This window comes from Corvus hawaiiensis, chromosome 9, assembly GCF_020740725.1.
Source record: "Corvus hawaiiensis isolate bCorHaw1 chromosome 9, bCorHaw1.pri.cur, whole genome shotgun sequence".
NCBI lineage: Eukaryota > Metazoa > Chordata > Aves > Passeriformes > Corvidae > Corvus > Corvus hawaiiensis.
Window position 1 is genome coordinate 21,387,671 of NC_063221.1, and position 21,125 is coordinate 21,408,795.

Here is a 21,125-nt window from a genome sequence, read left to right on the forward strand (position 1 = left end):
AGACTACTGTATTTCAGAGAAAAGAGTTAACAACCAAACATCTGAGATTAAGACTTCTAAGATCACAAAATTAAATGTTAAAATGAACGTTTCAAAGAACCACAAAGAGATTTTTTTTTAATTTGTATGTGCCTACAAACATGATCATAAGTTGATTAACAGTGACATGAAAACCTCTAAAAAGAGGAAAGTTAATAGTTGCACATAATGGAGTTGCACATGGTATTTAAAAAGGATACGAATATGCTGCAACATAAAAAAGAAATCAGTGATCTTGCACTGAGAGGTTTAAAGTACTTAAATATAGAAAAAATGTGAAAATGAGCATATACTGTTAAGACTGAGAATACTTCATCCTGGTTTTATATGCAGTAAAAGAAAAGTATTTACAGGGAAATGTGAAATTTTACATAGCTTTTGCTGATAAGCTTCCAATTCAATAAAAATAAAACACAGTCATATTAAAGTCCTGGGCTTTAAAAGAAGAACTCAATACTATTATTCAAAATTTAATGACAGTTATGCTTAGCTTTTAAATACTAAAAAAAATTCTACAAGAAAAAAAAAGGCAACTTGAGAATTTTGATATTTTGAGAATCATTGCACTGTTACAAAATGGAGATATATAGACACTGCAGGTAAAGCAGATGTATGCTGATGCACTAAGCATTTATTAGCAGAAAAAGACAAAAAGACATGCTTATTTTAGTTCAGTGTGGCAAACAAACTAAACTCCAAGGTATTCTGTACAAATTAAATTCACACTAAGATCACAAGAGCACGCACAACACTGCAATAAACTTCTAAATGTATAACAAAGTAACAATATTTAGATAATGTATTTATTACCTGGTTAAGAGAATAATACCAAGAAAGGGGAAGATGAAACACCCGTAAAGCTACTGTCTTCAGAGAAAGTCGTGTCTCAGCAACAGCTTCTTCTGACATGGCTCCTTCTCTCCCATACCTCATTAAGCGAAACTATCTTGAAAACAATCACAGATGGTCTCTAGAATACTCTGTCAAATGAAGGACACATACTAAGTTATGCAACAGAAGCCCAGGACGATTTTCTTCCACAAGCTCAAATCTCTTTCATCACAGGTACATGACTTGTTTGATTGATGTTTTGGAGTAGAGGCAAGCCGTAATGTGGAGACAGCAAATTTGCTGGTTCAGCTTAGGCCCCATTTGTCCAACTGCTGTGTGCAGACGTGCAGATGTACAACCAGGACTAGAGAGGGCTCGGTCTGCTTTGATTAGCCGGCCGTTCACTTACTATATTCTCTAAATCAAGCACAGCAACAACACTGCCTCTGAAACCACGACTGTTGGAAGAACATTTTTGCCAGCTGAAAGAGTTAAAATATTTGACAGCAGCCAGAAAAAGTTTATCTCATTCAGCGCTTCGATTATTTTGCAGACACACCGTGAGAAAAAACCGCTATAGCCTGACGTAATCTCCACGATCCAGGCGCACCCCTCTCACTCCCTGATGCTGAACGCAGGGCGAAGCCTCCGAACCGCGACTCCGGCACCGCAGCCGCGGCACGGCGGGAGGCGACGGAGGCCGTGGGGCAGAAATCACCTCCGCCCGGCCCTGCTGAGCCCTCCCCAGCCCGGGCAGCCCCGGCATCGCGGGCGGGCAGCGGACAGAACCGGGTGCCCCGCGCGCCCCTCAGCCCCCTCCCCGCAGCCTCCCGGGCCAAGGCGCGGCTCTGCCCAGGCCGGGTCGCTACAGCCGCGCTCAGCTACCTGCCGAGCACCGGGGCCGCGGGCAGCTCCCTCCGCTCCCGCCCCGGCGCTGCCCGGAGACCGGCGGGATCCGCTTCCGGCACAGGGACAAGCGGCCGCTGTCGGTCGGGCGGAGCCGCTGCCACGTGAGAGAGACCCGTGGCGTCCGGAGGCCGCGCTCGCCATCTTTGCTCCGGGCAGCTCCCGCCGCGGGCGGCCGGGCGGGGGCGGGGTGAGCCCCTGCGCCGCCATCTTTGTGCGGGGCAGCGCTGATATGAGCGGCTGAGGCGCTCGGCGCCGCCATCTTTGTGCGGGGCGCGTCCCGCGGCGGCGTCGCGGCACCGCGCCCGCCCGTCCGCGCGTGTGCGGGGCGGCACCGGCGGAGCTGCGGCCCGGGCGCGCCCAGCTCCGCCACGGCAGCCCCGCTGCAGCGCCGCTGTCCTCGCAGGCAAGGGCGAGCCGTCGGGGCGAGACGCGGAGCTGATCGCGGCCCGGCTGAGCTCCGGGATCCGTGCGCGGCGCATCCTCCCGGCTGCTCCGGTAAGAGAGGAACGGCCCGCTTGGGCAGCGGCGGAGCGGTGTTGCGGAGGGCGGGAGCGCGGCGGGCCGTGTGTCCGGCCGGTCTCACAGCCCAGGGGGTGTTGGCGCGGCGATGGCGGCCGCCCCGGGAGCCGTCCCGGCGGCCAGGGCACCGCGGTCCCGCAGGGCTGGGCGGGGACCGGAGGTCGGCGGTGCCCGGTCCGGGGCAGCGGGGCCGTGTGGGGCGGGACCGCGCTCTCGCCGGCTGGAAGCGGCCACAGACCTCCGCAGGTCTCTGCTGAAGTTGCAGCTGTGCGGCAGCGGTACCGTGGATACCGCCCAATCCCTAAAAACAGTAATTTACCGATAAATGGCCCTGTTCGCTGCCCGAGTTATCCATGCGCATGGATCACCGGGTATGAGCGGTGGAACAGCCTGGGGGAAAAGTCCGGGGTATCACCTAGTGGAAAATCACTGTAGGCTTCTCCTGCGCTTAGGCAAAGCCCGAGTTAGGAAAATCCTCTTAGAAATATAGAGGTCAGCTAATAGGTTTCATAGTTAGGATTTAGCGTGGTGGAAGAAAGAAACGAAAGAGTGGCCTGTATGCCCTGAAAGCCAATATAAAATGAAAACTGTCTAACCCTGTAAGAGGATATATCTTCAACGCCAGCATTTTTTAAAATGTCCTTTCTCTGTGGGAGCAGTACTTAAGGGCAGAAAATAAATGTAATGGAAGTGACTTACCAATTTGTGTCTTGCTTGAGTGGTTAGCTCTTGGTGCCTGAGGAGAACGACCAGGTGTCTCTGACCAGGTTATTGAGCATACTTTTGTTATTTAGTGGGAAAATATCAGGTTTTATACTAAATAGATAAAGTAAATTCTCTACCAGAGCCAGGATTGGTGTCATTTTTTTCAAGAAAATGGGATGTGCTTGTTTATTGTTAGTAGATTTTAAAAAAGATAAAAATATGGAGGGGTGGGAGATAAAATTCAAAACTACCTATTTCTTGGCAAAATGTGAAAGAACTTAGGTCAAGAAATAAGAAAAATGAACCTTAATTTCACACGCTAAGAAGACTAGTTTCAAGTTTGGTAAAAATATCTTTTATGTACAAAGTGGTGCTGAAGTAATTTCTGTAAAGTTTATAAAAAATCCACACATTTTTAGAAAAGCGATAAAAAACATGTCTTAAAAATCTGAATATGCCTAAGGCTATAGCGTCAGTGGGCTTTTATGGCTTAGAGCGAACACTGGTGGGTTTTTTCTGAAGTGTGAAGAATATCAGTATGGCAAGTAATTACTGAACTTCCAGACCTCCTTAGTATTCTAAGCAATTAAGTGTTCAAGTACAAAGTTGCACCCTGTGTCACTCTTGCTTTGTTGCTGTAGAACGAAAATAAATGTTAAATGAAATTGTTCCAATGCATCACTGGTAAAATAACTATGAGTGCAGCTAAGGAGCCTGAACTTAGAGATTACTGGTTTGAGATGCTGTTATTCAGAGCTGTACCGACAAAATAATAAAAGCCTGTAATGAGGACACAATTTCTGCTTCATGTAATTGATGTCTTCAAAATAATCGTTTTATTCTTAAAATCTTCCATCAGCATTCCCTTACTGAACTCCGTAAAATGATCTGTTAAAATGACTCCATATTTAGAACATCAGTGGAATACATAACACATATAATTGTTTATTTCAGTATCTGTTGAAGTGTTAACTACTGTAACTAGGCAGATGAAATCATTAATTCAAAAATTTTGGAAAGAATTTAAAGTCTGTTTTGTTTCTGTAGGCAATACTGGGTTCCTTACACAAGCCAAAGATAATTTTCGAGATCAGTTGAATTCTCTTACTGTTTGGTGGAATTTTTCTGGGGGTGCGATAGGTCTTCCATGGTAGGCACCACACAAGTCGGTGGTGCTGTGGAATTCTACTGAATAATAACTAGGTTGCTGGTCATGATGCTTTGCATTATGGTTCATATTTCTCTGATGGCTCAAATTTTTTTTCTTGGTGAATGAAAAGCCTTGTCAGGAACACAAAAAAAATCCCAAGACTGGAGTTCAAGATACTTTTTTCTTTGAATATAACTGTGCATGCTCTAAGCACAAGCATTTTGATAATTCCTGCTTTGGAACATTAATTGGTTCACTTGATGGGATGCTGTAGTATGAAGCATTGAGATAGGTGAACTGAAACCTCTGAAGAAAAGCAATGGAGAGAGCTGGCAGTAGACTGCAAAGTTCCTCCCAGATATTTGGGAAGCATTTGATGAGAAGCTTATTGCGTGAGTGTGATCAGGAACAGTTAGTGTGGAAACAGGCTGAGGGAGTTGGGGCTGTTCAGCCAGGAGAAGAGAGGAGAGGGACACATTATATAACCTCCAGTGCCTAAAGGGGCTGTAAGAGAATTGGAGCAGGACTTTTCACAAGGGCCTGTAGTGATAGGACAAGGGGGAATGACTTTGAACTCAGAGGGCAGGATTGTTAGATTAGATACTAGGAAGAAATTCTTTGCTGTGAGGGTGGTGAGGCACTGGAACAGGTTGTTCAGAGAAGTTGTGGATGCCCCATCCCTGGAAGTGTCCGAGGCCAGGCTGGTTGGGGCCCTGAGCAACCTGATCTAGTCAGTGGCATCCCTGCCCATGGCAGAGGGTTTTGATACAGATGATCTCTAAGGTTTCTTTCAACCCAAGCCATTCTGTGATTCTATGATCTCACTGGGATCATGAAATGGAGATATACTCCAGCTTTGGAACAGGAGTATAAAATGGAATGCAAGAGAAACTACGGAAGTAGGCTTGTTGGATTGTTTTGGGGTTTTTTTCAATTACTGAAAATGCAGAAAAACAATTTTTGGATGAGATCAGCGCAATGCAGAAGCTGGTGTAAAAGCAGATGTGATAATGAGCTGCAGGGGAAGAAATGCAATCTCTTCAGACAGAGTAGGAAGTGGTGACATGGAGGAAGGTCAGTGAGTGAGGGAGGGGCTACCCTGGGCTTGCTAGGACTTAGGGAGGTGAAGGATGAGTCATGGTTTTGAATTAATTTTACAGTTTTAGACTTTAACATAAAAATTTACAGAATGTGTTTCTGCAGCTATGTATATTGAGCTACCGAGGTTATGGCAGTACAGTGAGTTATCACAGTGCTTCAAGATGGAAGGAGGTGTGTAAAAAATTTGTTAACAAAACATGAAAGAAAGGCCATTCAGCTTTGCTCGTATAATGGCACGTGAAGAATTTGTAACATTAAGTACACTTCCACAAGAGATGCTCTCCATATGGACAAGGAATAGGGACCATATCTACAGGGACCTGAGTTTGAACAGCTTTGGCCTTTCTGATGATTATTAGAAAAAGAGAGGTGCAGACCAAGAAACAGAAACTGGCATGAGCAGAACTCCTGGGTTTGGGTTTGTTCAGGACTGCAGGTTTCGATTTGTGCAATTCCGTGTATGAAAAGTTAAATACATTAAATACAAATCTGGCAGCATGAGGTGAAGTCTCCATTCATTGCTTTGTATTACTTGGAATAATGCATTTAGAAAGCTTCTTTCATAAAAAAATTAGGCCTAAAGCTTTACCTAATCCATTATATCAGTCTTTCTAAAGCATTTGTATTAAATAATCTCACTGCATTTAATGTTCTCAGGGCTTTATTTGAAACTCACTTGTCCTTTTTTAACATTTGAACAGACTTTGCAAACTGTGGAAGATGTAATATGCATTTGTGTTGCCATTTCTGTTCTGAAAGGGAACTTTACAGTTCAAAGAGGAATTGCTAATATGATGGAAGTTGAGGAGATTTGGCTTGAAAAACTGTTGCCTTATTTAAAGTGTCTTTGAGTAACAGTGTATATAGATTACAGACAGTCTGTCACTGAACTGAGGAAGTACTTCTCCAGCTGGAGCTTATGTTTTAGAATAATGCATTTTAAATGTCATGTCACTGGTCCAGGAAGAGAATTTAGATCTCATCTAGAAAAAAAATCCTAAATGATTAATTTACTGTGGTATTTTCAGTCTTGTGAGATAAGTTCTGAAATACTTTGTTGAACAACTGTTAACATGATATTAAAAAAGACTGAAACATACACACTCATTTTTGAATCTATTTATACAATTATATGTATAATAAATACATTATTTGTATATAAGTAATTGCTTATATGTAAAGAAAATGTATTTGAGTGTATATATGCAGGTATATACATATGTTCATATAATATGTGACATGAAGTATCACATTATTTCAAAACAAATAATATGTAATACTTTAATAATATTATTTGTGTAACAATGTTTATAGTAATAAAACAGACTATTTATACACATACACACACATACATAGAAAAATGACCAAAGGGAGCTGAAATGGCTCTTGATTCAAAGGGATCTTATTGCAAGGCAATGGAATTAAAAAACAAGTCAGACATAATAAGCTGAGAGTTTACCAGAGAGTGTGTCTGAGATGCCCATTATGCAAGGTTTGTTTTCCCTCACTCTGTCAAAGCTGTAGGGTGCTTAATATTCAAAGGAGTGATTGGTCCTATAAGAGGAAGGAACAAACCTAAAGATGCCAAAGCACACAGGCAAAGTGGAAAGAGGTATTGATAACAGTTCCAAAGGCTGCAAACTGATCAAGGAGAGTACATCACTGAGTTGAAGTTTAGTTGCAAGTATTGATAAAGGAGCACTACATTGGACAGATAATAATTGGACAAAAAAAGTTAATTTTTTCTTGGCCTTTAGAGAGATTGAGTCATCAATAATAGTTGTTTAAATGACGAAACTGAAATGAAGTTATTGGATGGTCCCTGTCTGAATGAGTCAGTTGGAGTATTTTTATAAAAAGAACATTACAGAGTTAATTTTTTTATTTTCTTTCTGTTGCTTTCCATGCAGCTATTGGAATAATAATGTGATTGTATTTAGCATTTTTTATTTCTGATAAGTTTCTGTGTCCGCACCAGAGACCTTGGAGTGGCAAAGAGAACAAGATAAAAGTTTGCTGAGTGTTTAGTGCTACGTGTGAGTCACAAGTTGCAGTTTCCTTTTGCTATATAATATGTCTGAATCTAGAATGCGTCTTTGTAAATAAATAAAACCAAGATAGTTTCTTTATCCTGTGATAAATGAGTCTTGTGTTCCTGCAGTTTAGCCTTCACAGCTTCAGCACACTTCAGCAGTGTTGCAAAGATCCTGTTCCAGAGTATACAGTCAAAGCCACTGTCAGTTCTAGGTAGGCTTGAAAACTAATGTTAATGTCATTTCGGTGCCATGACAGAGTCCAGGAAGTTAAATAATTTACCCAAATCAGCTCTGCCACATTCAGGATTCTTTTAGTTTATGACCTGGAAGTCATTGGATTTCATTTTAGAAGTCAGCAGGTTTAGTTTGGGCTATTGGAGTATCTTAATAATGTTATTTATACTAACTTAGTCTAAAAGGCACATTGTTTTAAAAGTTATGTATATGTTGCATGTTAGATATCTAATATTGCTGTCTATTTTAAGGAATTGGGTTTTACTCATTCTTACTTCTGTTGACAGGTGATTCCCTGGTGTTGGAAATTCCAGCTACAGGATCTTGGAAAATACAGCTTCAGCAATGTCATCACCCAGCAGCAATTGCCCACACTTGGAATCAGTTGGTGAGATAACAAAGGAGGAATTAATACAGAAATCTCATGTGAGTTGTAGCAATTCACTTTCTTCCTATCACTGTTAACTGGTCAGGTTTTTTAGGTCCACATTTTAGTGTATTATTAGTTATAAGATGCATTTAAGTGTCAAGCATGGGTAAAAGCTCCTCTACTGGAATAGTAAGGTTTAAATAAAGTATGAGAAGAATTATGGACTTGATGAAGCTGAAAAACTATTTTTCAGCACTTAAAGAGAACCTTTGCCACAAGTGATGTTTTAATGGAATCATTAGTTAAAAGAGTTAGCATAGCCCCAAGCTGAACTTTATTTTCATTGCCATTGTAGCATTTAGTTACTTGGAATGTCAATGTAGCATAGTCCAACTGACTTCAAGTAGAAACTGGAACAAAGAAATTTATGCTTGAGTTTACTTGGGTAACAGTTCTCTTTCTGATAGAGAAGCCACAGTTTGAGAAACCTCCCCTCCCTGATCTCTTGGTTTCAAGCTAATGTTAATAAATGTAACAAAGGAGGATCTTGTAACTCATTTTAGCTGGGAGGTGATGAAAAGTGAAACCTTTTCTGTCCATGGTGCTAAATTTCTATAACCGTTAATTTGCTACTGAGGAGTACAGCATTTTTCTAGTGTTGCATCTTTTTTGTGTAAACCTTTGCAGGTGGTGTCTGCAAGAAGGAATGTGAATTTATTAAAAGTTCTATCACTTTTATTTCTATGTTAAATTTATAGGAAAGACCAATTATGAAGATTATTATAATTATGTGATATGGTACATAATTGTGCCTTACATAGAAAAGCGATTTTTGGTTTAAGATGGAAAGTCAGAGAGAAATCTGAGCTTTTGGTAGAAAAATATGCTGATCTTGAGATTATGGGAAGCAAAAAACTAGGTTGGTTATCAACATATCCTTTCATGTCTTATTCATCAGTATTTTTGTCTTGAAGTTATTCAACAGTATTTTTTCTGGTTTTGTCTTGAAGCTGTGTTATACTGGTGAAAGTAAGTGAAATAATGCTTGCTTTTGTGTTGAACTCCAATAGGGCACTTGTCAGGACTGTAAAGTCAGAGGACCCAACCTTTGGGCATGCTTAGAGGTAAGTTGTTCTGTTGTTCCATAGTAGAGTCATTTTCTAGTAAAGTTAAAGTTGATAGTATTTTTTTTTTTAAGAAGCATCTGTAATGAAGTTTTTTAAATTAGTTTAACTTACCATTTAAAAACAAAGCTTCTTCTGCAGTTTATTTTTTAAATTATTTACCATCTATTGGGTACATATTTCTTGTCATTTAAGAATAATATGCTTAAAATGAGATTTTCTTTTTTATAAGAGGGAAGGTAGCATATTAGTGGTTTTATGTCAGTTGTGATACTTTTTAGCTCTTAAGTTCTGAAAGTTTTTTTAATCTTTTTCTGGGTCTGTAGATCTAAAAAATAATTTATTATTCCTGAATTAACTAAATTACTTTTTGTAAGCCTTTCTTAGCATTTGTAGTAGTAACATCTAGTAGTAAATGCAGACATTTTACATAATAATGCATACTCTGAATTTTTTATTCTTAAGCAAAACAAAGAAAAAAACCCCTTATTTTGGAACTTGCAGAAGCTTATATGAACATTCTCCTTTGTGCAGATTTCATCCAGTCTTTACCTTGGGTTTAGCTGTGTCATAAATATGCTTTTGCCTGACTCTTCTTGCTTTCTACAAAAAGCCATAATTTTCACTGTATTTAAAAAAATACAGAAAACTCAAATATGTTGCTTCTGACTGATCTATGATCCCAATTGGAAAGCATACAGCTAACTTAGTTTTTAAAATGTCTTGTGTCTTTGGACTTACAGCTGTTTACAGAGATTGAAATGTTGCCCTGTAGGCTTGACTTCATTTCATGGCAACTTTTCTTTAAGTACTGTCAGAAGGATCTCTAGGCTAATGCCACCTTTTAGGTGTATCTATGAGCATTTTTTAAAATCCCCTTCATTTGTGTCCTTTTTGGTGGGTGGTGGTAACAATTAAGAGATCAGATTATTTTGCTCCTTCTGTCAATAGCAGAGATGAAGGGGGAAAAACAGTGTTTAATGTCTTGTTAGCTGGCCTGAAGTTTTAATTACATATAAAAAAACCTCTTGGGAGTAGGGAAGAGGTGTTCAGGGATGCATCAACCTGGCAGGTGGGAAAATGCTGTCAAGCTTAAAACATATTTTTTATTTCTCACATAGAGCTCTTAGACTGTTACTGAAAAACTAAATTTTATACCAACATTTCCATAGGAGAGTCTTGTAGTGGCAGTAGGACACTTAATGTCATGCTGTGATGTTTCTCCTCTTGGATGAATTGGCATCTTGTCTTCACCTTTTTCAGTAGAAAAACCTGGTGAGATCCCAGCATGAAAACTATCTGTAACCTAACAAATATCTGTGATTATTTAATATTGTAAATTGGCCATGTTCAGCTACTATTTGATTGTATAAATTAACATGCTTAGAGAGTTATACAGATAACCTGCTATACCCTCCTGTGTGATTGGCCTGACTCATGCAAATGAGGAATTAACAAAAATTGCTTGAAGATTGGCAGCTGCAAGATTCCACACTCGACTCAGCCAAATATATTTTGCAATGAGCATGATTAAAATTGACAATTATTTTGCATGTTATAACTAGAATGTGGCAAGTTCTTAGCCATATAGTGCTGGAAACCCTTATGTAAAGGTGAAGAAACTAATCAGTTGTGAAGCAATGCTCTGATGAATAGGCACTGCAGATAGGGGCAGGCCGGGATTTTTGTATAAACATGTCATGGTCCGAGGCTGTTGCCATTCAGTATTTCACCACTCAGACACTGGATTAACTTTGTGTTTTCTGTAACAATCTTCACCAAATAAGGAATTGTAAAAAATATATGTTGACAGTAATATGAATAAATATATAAAAATGGCCAAAAAATTGTATTCCAAATGTTGCCCATCAGTGAGAGAAGTTGAGTTAAATCTTGCAGCATTCTTTTTTACTTTAGGTGATATTTATTTTATTGCTTACTGTGCATGTCTCTTGGTTTGAGTAGGACCCTGAAGGTTTGAAATTTGAGTGAATTTTAAAGGGACTGGCAGTATATTCCTATTCTGTAAACCTGTTTGAGACCACTTTTTAATTCTGTATACTTCTGTGTATCTTGCCCAACAGAACAGATGTACATATGTTGGCTGTGGTGAATCCCATGTTGATCACAGTACCACCCATTCCCAGGTATGTGTGTTTGCTGGTAACAGTTTCTTGAAGCACTGAAGTAGAGAACTTTTATTTCAGTAAAGTCAATAGCCTATGTTTGCTAACTATGGAGGTTTGATTAGCTGTAATTGTTTTTCATGTTACAGAAGCAGGTCTTGCTAAGTAGGAGCATGTGAGCTTATAGTTCATGTGCAGCTGCATACTTAGTTATGCAATTCTTCTAAAAAACATGGTGGAAATGAAAATAAAAAGAAGAAAAATTACTGCTGATTTTCAAGATGCACAGAGGACTTATTGAGTACCTCAGCTTATGTGTATTACTTCACTACTTCAGTGTAAATTTCTGTGGCTGCCTGATACAAGGGTTTTACAAGGAGTGGTCTTATGACTGCATTTTACCACCACTCCTGAATTCTTTGGTTTTGTTTTGAAGCAGGACCTTGAGAAGAGTGAGTATATATTTATACAAATAGATAGTGCATTAATATAAATCTATATAAATACTTTCAGAGTTTTTTTATCAGCTGTTAAAGCTGAATCACAGTTCTAAAGCCTTAACAATAGACTCAGAGATGAGGTGTTTCTAGAGTAGTTGGGGAACAGATGGTCCCTGAATTTCTTGCCTACAGTTTTATACCTCTTGGCTTCTTACAGTAGTTTATTCCTGCTTTGCGTGCTGCCTTAGCAATGTTATGTACTCGCCAGGTAGGAGAAAGCAGGCAAACTATTAATTCTGTGTCTGTGACATCCTTGTCTTGATTTTCTTATTACTTAATTTTAATTTGAGGATAGTAAGCACTTTTCTGGATTCTTCTTTAATAAAAATATCAATAAACTTATTAAAATGAGAGAAGTGAGGTTGGCATGACCCAACTTCTGCTTACTCCAGTTTACACCAGCAAGGCTCCCTGTACTGCAAACAGTCATGTTCATTGCATCCACTCCAAGAAAATTACTAAGCTATTGCTCTGAAGTCTTGTAATTATGTATGGATCTGAAGCTGCAGAATTAAGCATATTCTCATGTTTGAAATTGTTTGAGTTATTTATGTAAGTCTGATATTTTTAGTGGGGGGAGGGCTACCTGATGAGTTTTTAGCCCACTTTCCATTAAAAACATTGTTCTTGTACAAGGTTTTACTAAGTGAAGAGAGAAGGAACTTGCCCGTCCTGTAGCAGTTGTAGTATTTTCCTAATTTCTAGCAAATCCCCTCATTGTCTATAAACCTGGCTGATGCTGACATATAAGGAAGAAATACAGGGAGGATTTATGAAAATATTTGGAGGAAGCTAGCAGTTGTGTACCCAATCTTACATTAAGCGAGGAGGCTAAAAAAACCTTAAGATTTGAACAAAAAAATATTCTTCATCTGTCAAGTTTTCATATTGCTTCACAGCGTGAAGCTGTCAACAGAAGAACTATTTGAGTCTAGAATGTTTGGTTTGATCTGAGCACCTCTTACTGTAACTGAACTAAAAATTTTATCTTAGTCTTTAGATTGCTGCACACAGCCTGAATTTCTTACAGCAAACCAGTAGAAATAAACATTGCAGAGGAGGTAGCTCCCATTACGGCCAGTTACAGATATTCCTTGAAAACTGGTTTGTTGTGAATTGTAGCACTTCTAACAAGAGTTTTTCTTCTTATTTTTTTAATTACAGAGAAGCATGTCAGATATGACAATGTCTTGGATTCTGATTGCATCTTGTTGCTAATTTGAGTGATTTGTACTGAAAACGAATGTTTGTGCTAAAATGTCAGTAATTGAATTGCTCTTTTTTAATATTCTAACACACATACTTGTTTCATTGTTGAAAAACCTAGAATTTTAATGTAGCTATTCTAGCTTGTATTTAGCAGTATTTAGTTTTTCCCAATTTCTGAATCCCAGTTGTGGTTTTTGTTCTGTTTTAGGAGACAAAGCACTGTCTGACTGTCAACCTTACTACTCTCCGTGTTTGGTGTTACGCCTGTAGTAAGGAAGTATTCCTGGATAGAAAACTAGGATCTCATTCTCCATTACCAAGTGCAAGATTGTCTCACCAAGCACAAGAAAACAGTGTGCAGGTATTTTTTAACCCAATGGAACAAAGGCAGCTGTAGCTTTGCAGTAAACATTGTGTTTTCTCTTAAGTGAGAGACTGACTTTTCCTCCATTCTTGTGGCTTTATTCCTCTCTATTTTCATAAAGTTTTTTTGGCTTTACTGGCATCAGTACTGCTCACTCTGATCTTTTTTTTCTTAGATAAGTGTTGTCTTGGAGAAAGTTGCACTGCAATTTCTTAAGTAAAATTGTTTGGAATAATGCTTGTAGCTGAAGAAGGAAGTGTTATTTCTTTATTGCACATGTAATGTAGTTACATAAAAATGACAGGTAACTTGGTTAAAACAGTCACAAGTAGAAATACAGTATTTCTAAATGTGTTTTGCTTGAGATGTAGAGCTGTAAAAGAGAGACCATCATGCACAGGTTGAACAGAAAGATGGGCAATTTTTCAGTCTATGTAATGAAGAAGTACTTTTACTTCAAAATTTAGTATTTAATATGAATGTTATCTGGTCATTTTCTCATAAAATGCCAGCAGCTCAATTGGAATATCACCATTGGAATTTTCTAAAAATTTCTGTTGTCTAGAAATTCTTGTCACTTGATATAAAGCTGAGTTCAGTCTTCTGGACTTCTGTTATATTTAACCTGCTTTAATCTTCCAAGGAAACAGGTATAATACAAAGAAAAATGAGTAGAATGTACAAAGTCTATGAAACATTTTGTTGAGGGTTTTTATTTATGTGCTCACAAAAAGAGCCTGTCATACAATAAATGCCTGCCTGTCTACTACTTTGTTTCTCTATCTGTACATTTTTCTTTCAAGACCTTAATTTGTCTTCATTAACTGTAGTGAGCCATCTGCTGGCACATCAGAAACACCTTCACTGGCTTAGGTGATGGCTCCTGCCTTAGCTCTTCCTCTTAGCCTCTTCAAGGCTGCTTTGTTACCCAGGGGAAAGAGATGCCATCCCTGGCTTTGTTTTGGTTCTTCAGTTGTTGTTAGAAAAGCATGCAGCGACCTGAAAACAAAAACATGGGGGGTTCTTAGTATTTCTCAGGGTACCTGTGGAGCCCTGATGTTCTCACTTCATGTGCAGTGAGATTTCAAAATGCATTCACATCATTTTCTGGTTCTAGATTTGTTGGTAAAATTACACATAAGCTTAATTAAGTGGAAAAGTGATTAATAGAAGTAAGTAATTCTTTTTCTCCTTTTAAGGATTTTAAAATACCCAGTAATCCCACACTAAAGATTCCATTAGCAGCTGTATTTGATGACTTAGATATAGAAGTGGAAGAAGATGAATTGAAGACCAGAGGTAATAAAAGCAAAACCCTGTGCATTATTGCATGAGTATGTTTTCAAGTCTGTTTTCCAGCTGTATACTAATTCTCTTCTAAGTGGAACTGTTTCCTTTTCTGCTCCAACTCAGATGTTTATTTTATTTTCATCTTCCTTGCGGCAATCTGACTTACCTTCAGAGCAGAGGCTGTGGTGGTAAATTGTAGTGCACCCGGTACACCTGTGCAAGCAGCAACAAAAATAAGAAAGGATGTTGGAGTAATGTTTAGTTCAGTTGGTGTTGTAGACACTCTGGGTAAAGGCTTTTTTAAAATCTGTTCTACTGTTTTTGCCTGCCCTAAAAGCCTCCTGATTTGAATGCTTTTCTGCATTTTGAATAATGCTTTTCTGAGCCTGTAATATCCTAGTGTGGGGTTTTGGTTATTTGTTTTCTCCTTGACATGATTGATTTCATGCACTGCCAACCTTTCTCATATCAAGGACTACCCCACCCTCATACTAAATCTAGTGTAAAGATGAAAATAAGAGTGATGAAATCCCAAACAGTGAAGCTAATCCCCAACAGTGAAGCTTTAATCTTTCATTTCATAAGAGAACATAATAATTACTATTTTTTTTAAGTCTCAGATTATTATTGATCATTCCAAAAAGGATGGGTGTATTTGATGGTAAAGAAAATGTTTCTAAGTACCATTTTTTTCAGAAAAATATGACCAGCAGATCGATGAGCTGTTGTTTTTGAGATACATTGCATATGTCAAGGCAGTTTGTTTTCCATCAGTGATGGGAGAAAAGTTACTCTGATTTATGAATGTGCCAGTTTTGGCTGGGCAAGAGTTAATTTTCTTCACAGCAGCTGCTGTGGGGCTGTGTTTTTAGATTTGTGCTGAAAACAGGTTGATAAGGTAGAGATGTTTCAGTTATTTCTGAGCAGGGCTTACAGTCAACCTCTGTTTCTCACACCACCCACCAGGGAGCGGGTTGAGGGTGCACAAGAAGTTGGGAAGGGTCATAACTGGGACAGCTGACCCCAACTGATCACTGGGATATTCCATAACATATGGTATCCTGGGAGAAGAAGGAGGAAGATGGGGACTTTTAGAGTTAGGGTATTTGTCTTCCCAAGTAACAATTATTCATGACGGAGCCCTGCTTCCCTGGGGATGGCAGAATACCTGCCTGCCCATGGGAAGTGGTGAGTGAATGCCTTGTTTTGCTTTGCTTGTGCAAACAGCTTTTGCTTCACCTATTAAATTGTCTTTATCTCAACCCATGAGTTTTCTCACTTCTACAATTCCCCCCCATCCCACTGTGAAGGAGTGAGTGAGTGGCTCTGGGGGGTTGAGCTGCTGGCTAGAGTTAGACCACAGCATGGGTCTCCTTCACTACCAGCTTTCCCTCTCTAAGTCTGCTGGCATTGGTCAGAAAACCTGCCTTGTCCCTTCTGTTGTCTGGCACAGTCTTAGAGGATATGACACCACTCCACTAATTTGCCATCTGCCCTTAAATCGTTACGCCATGTGTTTTATCCCTAGTTAGTTTCTCCAACCAATGCGTGTATTTGTTTATTTTTATCTCTTCTTGTGTTATTAAGATTTTGGGGAATGTCGCTTACATTGCAATAATATACAATTAGAATTGCATTAAAGTTCTCAGTAATGATGATATGACTATGTTAAGACACCAAATTGAAAGGAAGAAACTTCTTTAGCTTTGTTCTAACTTTGCTCTTAAAATTTCTTTTGAAATGCTTTTGGTGAAGCAAACATTAGCATATATCTTCACCAGTAAAGAAGTCTGTTTAAAAACTTTCCTTGCAATACTACAGGCTGGAAAAATGCAGTGAGAGTATATTTCTGAAATATCTGCTGCCTCTAAAAAAATGAAATAAAATTAAAATCCTCTGACTGCTCTTGCTTTCCAATTTCAGTAAGAATGATTGTTCTCTTTGTAGCAGAATTTGGAATGCATGTTCTAGTGCGGGAAGCAGGACTGTATTTCCATTCAGACAGATAGAAGGACATTTTAAAACTCAATTTTTAAGTCCTGTCTATTAGAAATTGTAACTGAAGTAACCCAAGTGGTTTTCAGGTGTAGAAAGATTTTTCTAAGTAACTTATTTTTCTGCCACAGACTAAAACTACTGGGTTAGTTCCTACACTTCAAGAGTCATAGTGCATAGAGTCATCAGCATTGGTTGCTGAATGTTTGTTAAGTTTTTTAAATTTTTGAGTTTTACTGATTCTTTGCTTAGAAATGTTACTGTTCCCTCATACAAAAGCAATTTTATTTTGAAATATTACTTCATTAATGTAACACTTTAGTAGCCATGAATAGCATAATTCATAATAATGGAAAGAATATATGTTATTATAACTTTCATGTGTGTGGAAAAAGTATATGTGACTATCTGTAAAAAACGTAAAGAGTGTGGGTTAGGAAATAAACTGTGTGGGGAAGTCTGAGCTGAGCAGTCTGTTTGTAAAAGTAAAGGTGTATCATTGAAATAAAAAAAGACTAATTGCAGGACTAGTCTGGGATAATCACATGCTGAGTACATTTTGAATATTGAGTGTAATCTGACTTAGTATGAACTTGGGACAGAAGAATGAAATCTTTGAGAAGCTTTTGGTAATGTGATTAGTTACAAGTGCAGCATAGCAACACTTTAACTGACCAGATAAGTCATTAGCTGAAGTAAAACTTTTAAATTAAATTATTTTAAATTAAAATCTGCAGGTATCATAAACTGTGAAAAGTTAGTAAGATGAAATACAGTCCACTTGTCTGAAGTGTTTTAGTCAATCAAGATCAAAACACTTAATTACTACTTCTAGTTAGATTGGTATTCCTTTAGGAGTCCTGTGTTTCTTTTAGTTGCAATTCTGCATTATAATTGGCGTGCCAAGTGTTACGAGTGTTTTGATTAATATGTATTTTCTAGGAATTATTGGATTAACAGACTTGTATTTATTCTGTTTTTCAGGTCTAACAGGATTAAAAAATATTGGAAACACTTGTTACATGAATGCAGCTTTACAAGCTCTTTCCAACTGGTAAGGAAAATGATAGTTAATGCAATTTTATATTTGCTTATGCATGCATTTTTTCCAGATGGTCTTAAGGGGTTTGAAGAGCTGCACTACCATGGAAGAGGACATATATTTCATGACTCTCAGTCTTGTATCCTGCAAACAATTTATTATGGTATATGGGCCGCTCAGCTTTTTCCCTGTTTCATTCTAATGCCTCCTACATGAAAATATATGCAGTTTTAGAAATTAGAAGAAAATCTGAAAAAAGCTACTGGATTTGTGGATTGGTCTTTGTATTTTTTTTTTTCCTTTGCTACAGTAAAATCAAAGGAAATGCATAAGAATAAACTCTAATTCAAAAAGAGAGATACTAGGATCAGAATTCAGTTGTTACAAACAATGTGTCTGGAACATTCTGTGCTAAATCAGGGTAGGGATAGATGGAATGCAAAATCCCATGTCATCCCATGGGAATACTAGACAAGTTCACAAGGGAGGAATCTGCAGAAGTTGAACAGATAGAAACAGTATCCCGGCTGTAAAGTTTCATGCAGCAGGAGTGGCGGGGCGGTGGCAGGTCCTGAGCAGGTGTCACACAGGGTCACTGTGAGTGGCCACAGGCCAAGAGCGGGCAGGGCTAAGGACCTCGCTGAGGCTCTTTGATGAGGGAGAGGAGAACTGAGGCAGATCTCTTTGGAAGATAAAGAAGTGGAAAAGGCACCATGAGGAAAGTATTACGTTGAGAAACGCCAAATTTTGTGAGTTTGCTGTGATGTCTCCTTTCTTGGAGGGAAATGGGTCCAGTGTGTATGAGGGGTTGTGACTTCAGAAAGGAGGTTTAAGGGAGAGGAAAGAATATGTGAGTTGGCAACACTGCATGGAAGAAACATAAATAATCATTTAAGTAGAAATTATTTGCCTACACAGATCTTGTGGCACTGTTGGATTCTAGAGAAAAGATTTGTTTGGGATGCTGTTGTGGACTAGGCTCATGGTGATTGTTGCTGGAGTGGTACATATGTACTTCTGTGACAGCTAGTAGGAGTCGCCTTGAATTTGAATCCCATTAGACAATTCTGGTGCTTTGAGAAATGTCAGAGCTCGTTTGAGGAGCAGTGTGGCTGTACTGCTGAAGTTGTCCTACCAGGAAATGTTTGGTCGCAGCATTTAAGAACGTAGGAAGTGGAATTGTTCAATTATAGAATAGTATTACTCTTCTTATTTTATAATCCTGTATGAAATGCAAATTTCCTCTTGTATTTTAACAACCTGAAAAAATTACTGTTTTCTTCTTTTTATTCAGCCCACCTTTGACACACTTTTTTCTTGACTGTGGAGGCTTAGCCCGAACAGATAAGAAACCTGCAATTTGTAAAAGTTACCTCAAGCTGATGACAGAACTCTGGCACAAAAGCAGGTATTAAATCATTTGGGTGATGAAATGATAATAAATAGATTCCAGAGTCGTGAGGGTGCATTAATTTGTCCTAAGTTTCTAATTTTTATTTCATATGTTCACAGAATTCTTCTTAAAAAAAAATAAGGAAGGAAAGGCTGACTTGCAGGACTCAAGTACTCCTTATAACCTGTTCTTTTCTGTATATACCAAAGATAGGACAAGAAAGAGATTAGATGAGCACTGTGCAAGCATTAAGCTCTTAAAAATGTTTACATTTGCCAGAAATACATCTGAAATGTTTAACTCCGTGTTCTTCATTCTGTATCAATGTTTTATCAATTTCTCTTATTTCCTTATATGGAATTTGTGTTAGATCTAAGAAAATACTTCAAAATATAAATACAAAGGTAAAGAAACAGTAATTGTGCACAGTGCTGAGAGTATGTCTGATCTGTCATCTGATTGTCTGACAAGAAATGTGCCATGAAAGGCCTGATACAGTCACTGTTTCAGTTGGATGACAGGTTTTTAAAAATTGTGTAGTTAATAATTCAATACCAATATTATGTTTTGTTAAGATTAATATTATTGGTGTTCAGTTGCAGGTAACATTATGATCCCAGCAAAGATAAAAAAATCCACTTCAATGCTTTCTTTTTCAGTGTTTATATATTTAAAACTTTTTTTTAGGCCTGGATCTGTTGTTCCTACTGGTTTATTTCAAGGAATTAAAACTGTTAATCCAATGTTTCGAGGCTACTCTCAACAGGTAAAACTTTCTGATGTCTTTTAAATCTGCCTGAGCCATAAAGTTATCTCTTAATTAGAAATCAAATGCTTAAGATACCATACTTCCTGTATTTGTTTAAAGCAAATGCAACATAAACTTTAGTTAATATGACTTGAATGTAGATCATCTGAAATTGAATAATCAGTAGTTAAGTCATGTTTTATATTTATTTATATCAAATTCTCAAAAGGCCTTCAATTTAGAATAACTCTTTTTCTTTGAGGAAAATTTAACTAATAATATCTGAACTTCTCCTTTGTGTGAAATAATGCTGCTAATGTTTGAGCAGTCCCAGAAAACAAAACAAAGATATTCAAAAATAAAGAATATAACAGATTTTTAATATATTTCTCTACCAACGTTTAAAAAAAAATACACAGTATGCATTTCCATTTGGTATCTTGGAAGAAAGCCCCACCATTTGTGTGTTATGGGAACCACAAGTTGGTGGCTTGATAAATAGGTAGGGATTATTAAATAGCAAAGGCATTCTTCAGTTGCTCCTTCATACAATATCTTGGTGCATCCATACAGTTTGGATCACTTCATTAAAAGCTTTAGGACTAGGTGAGAAATTTAAACCTCATAATTAGGAAAGCTTAGTAGTATCTTCCAGGAATCTGCATTTATTAAAAGGAGTTTTGCTGTTTCCATTATGTTTCATATTTGTGGAGTGAAGATTAGGACACATGTTTTAATGTTCAATTGCTGCATGTAGCTGTAAAGTCACTGTTTAAATATTAATCTTAGTGTTCTGTAATCTGCTCAAGAATTTCTAAAGTGCCACGTGGATTTCTGAAAAAGTAGAAATTCAGCCTTGATAGCCAAAAAGAAACTGTATGGAAACTTAATTCTTGCAGCTCTGAACACTGATGAAAATGTCTTTTTCCATGCAGAGTTACACTTAATGAGACCTTTTTAGGTTAGGCCTGGATCATAGTTCAGTTGTATGTTCAGCAGGTTTTATGGCAACAATTACAGCACAGCAGGGCTTTCATAACCAATGCTCTCCTAGCTCTCAGCCTTGCAAGTTGGGCAGCCATGTCCAATCTTCAGGGAGAAAATTACATTGATCAATGAAGAATGTTTATTCATTGATCTGTATCTTGATGTTTTTGTTAATTTTGGCTTTTTATGAAAGGATTGCCAGCAAGTAGGCATACTGGGTTTTTTTTTTCATTACCCAAATCCAAACTTAGTTCTGTAAGTTGCAATTTTTAAGAAAATAAATGTTTTGTAGTCAGCAGTTTTGAGCTTAGTAAGTAATTGCTCTGATGGATGGGAATGTTGAGCAGCAAAAATTAGTATTATGAACAACCAGAATACAAAAAGGAAAATAGAAGAAAATAAAAGCAGTAGTAGTTGCCAGCAAGAGGCTTTTGTTTTCTCGCCTGCGTGCTT

At 38.2% G+C, this 21,125-nt stretch overlaps 2 protein-coding genes across 4 annotated transcripts in view; one reads left to right on the top strand and one right to left on the bottom strand.

The window, feature by feature from the left end:
• Positions 1 to 1,864, bottom strand: part of MIGA1 (mitoguardin 1) — a 35,855-nt gene extending 33,991 nt beyond the window's left edge. Inside the window, exons 1-2 of the mRNA XM_048313520.1 lie at positions 1,756 to 1,864; positions 850 to 1,019 (exon numbers count right to left, since the gene is read on the bottom strand). Coding sequence (XP_048169477.1) covers positions 850 to 972 — 123 coding nt within the window. The 5' untranslated portion in view covers positions 973 to 1,019; positions 1,756 to 1,864. The remainder of the gene's footprint in view (positions 1 to 849; positions 1,020 to 1,755) is intronic.
• A 228-nt stretch (positions 1,865 to 2,092) lies between these two features.
• The window catches only part of USP33 (ubiquitin specific peptidase 33), a 38,444-nt gene continuing 19,411 nt past the window's right edge, over positions 2,093 to 21,125 (top strand). For all 3 annotated transcript variants that reach the window (XM_048313502.1, XM_048313503.1, XM_048313504.1), the window contains exons 1-9: positions 2,093 to 2,274; positions 7,812 to 7,950; positions 8,965 to 9,018; positions 11,103 to 11,165; positions 13,062 to 13,214; positions 14,417 to 14,516; positions 17,487 to 17,556; positions 18,839 to 18,952; positions 19,625 to 19,703. In XM_048313502.1, the coding sequence (XP_048169459.1) occupies positions 7,870 to 7,950; positions 8,965 to 9,018; positions 11,103 to 11,165; positions 13,062 to 13,214; positions 14,417 to 14,516; positions 17,487 to 17,556; positions 18,839 to 18,952; positions 19,625 to 19,703 (714 nt within the window). In that variant the 5' untranslated portion in view covers positions 2,093 to 2,274; positions 7,812 to 7,869. The remainder of the gene's footprint in view (positions 2,275 to 7,811; positions 7,951 to 8,964; positions 9,019 to 11,102; positions 11,166 to 13,061; positions 13,215 to 14,416; positions 14,517 to 17,486; positions 17,557 to 18,838; positions 18,953 to 19,624; positions 19,704 to 21,125) is intronic.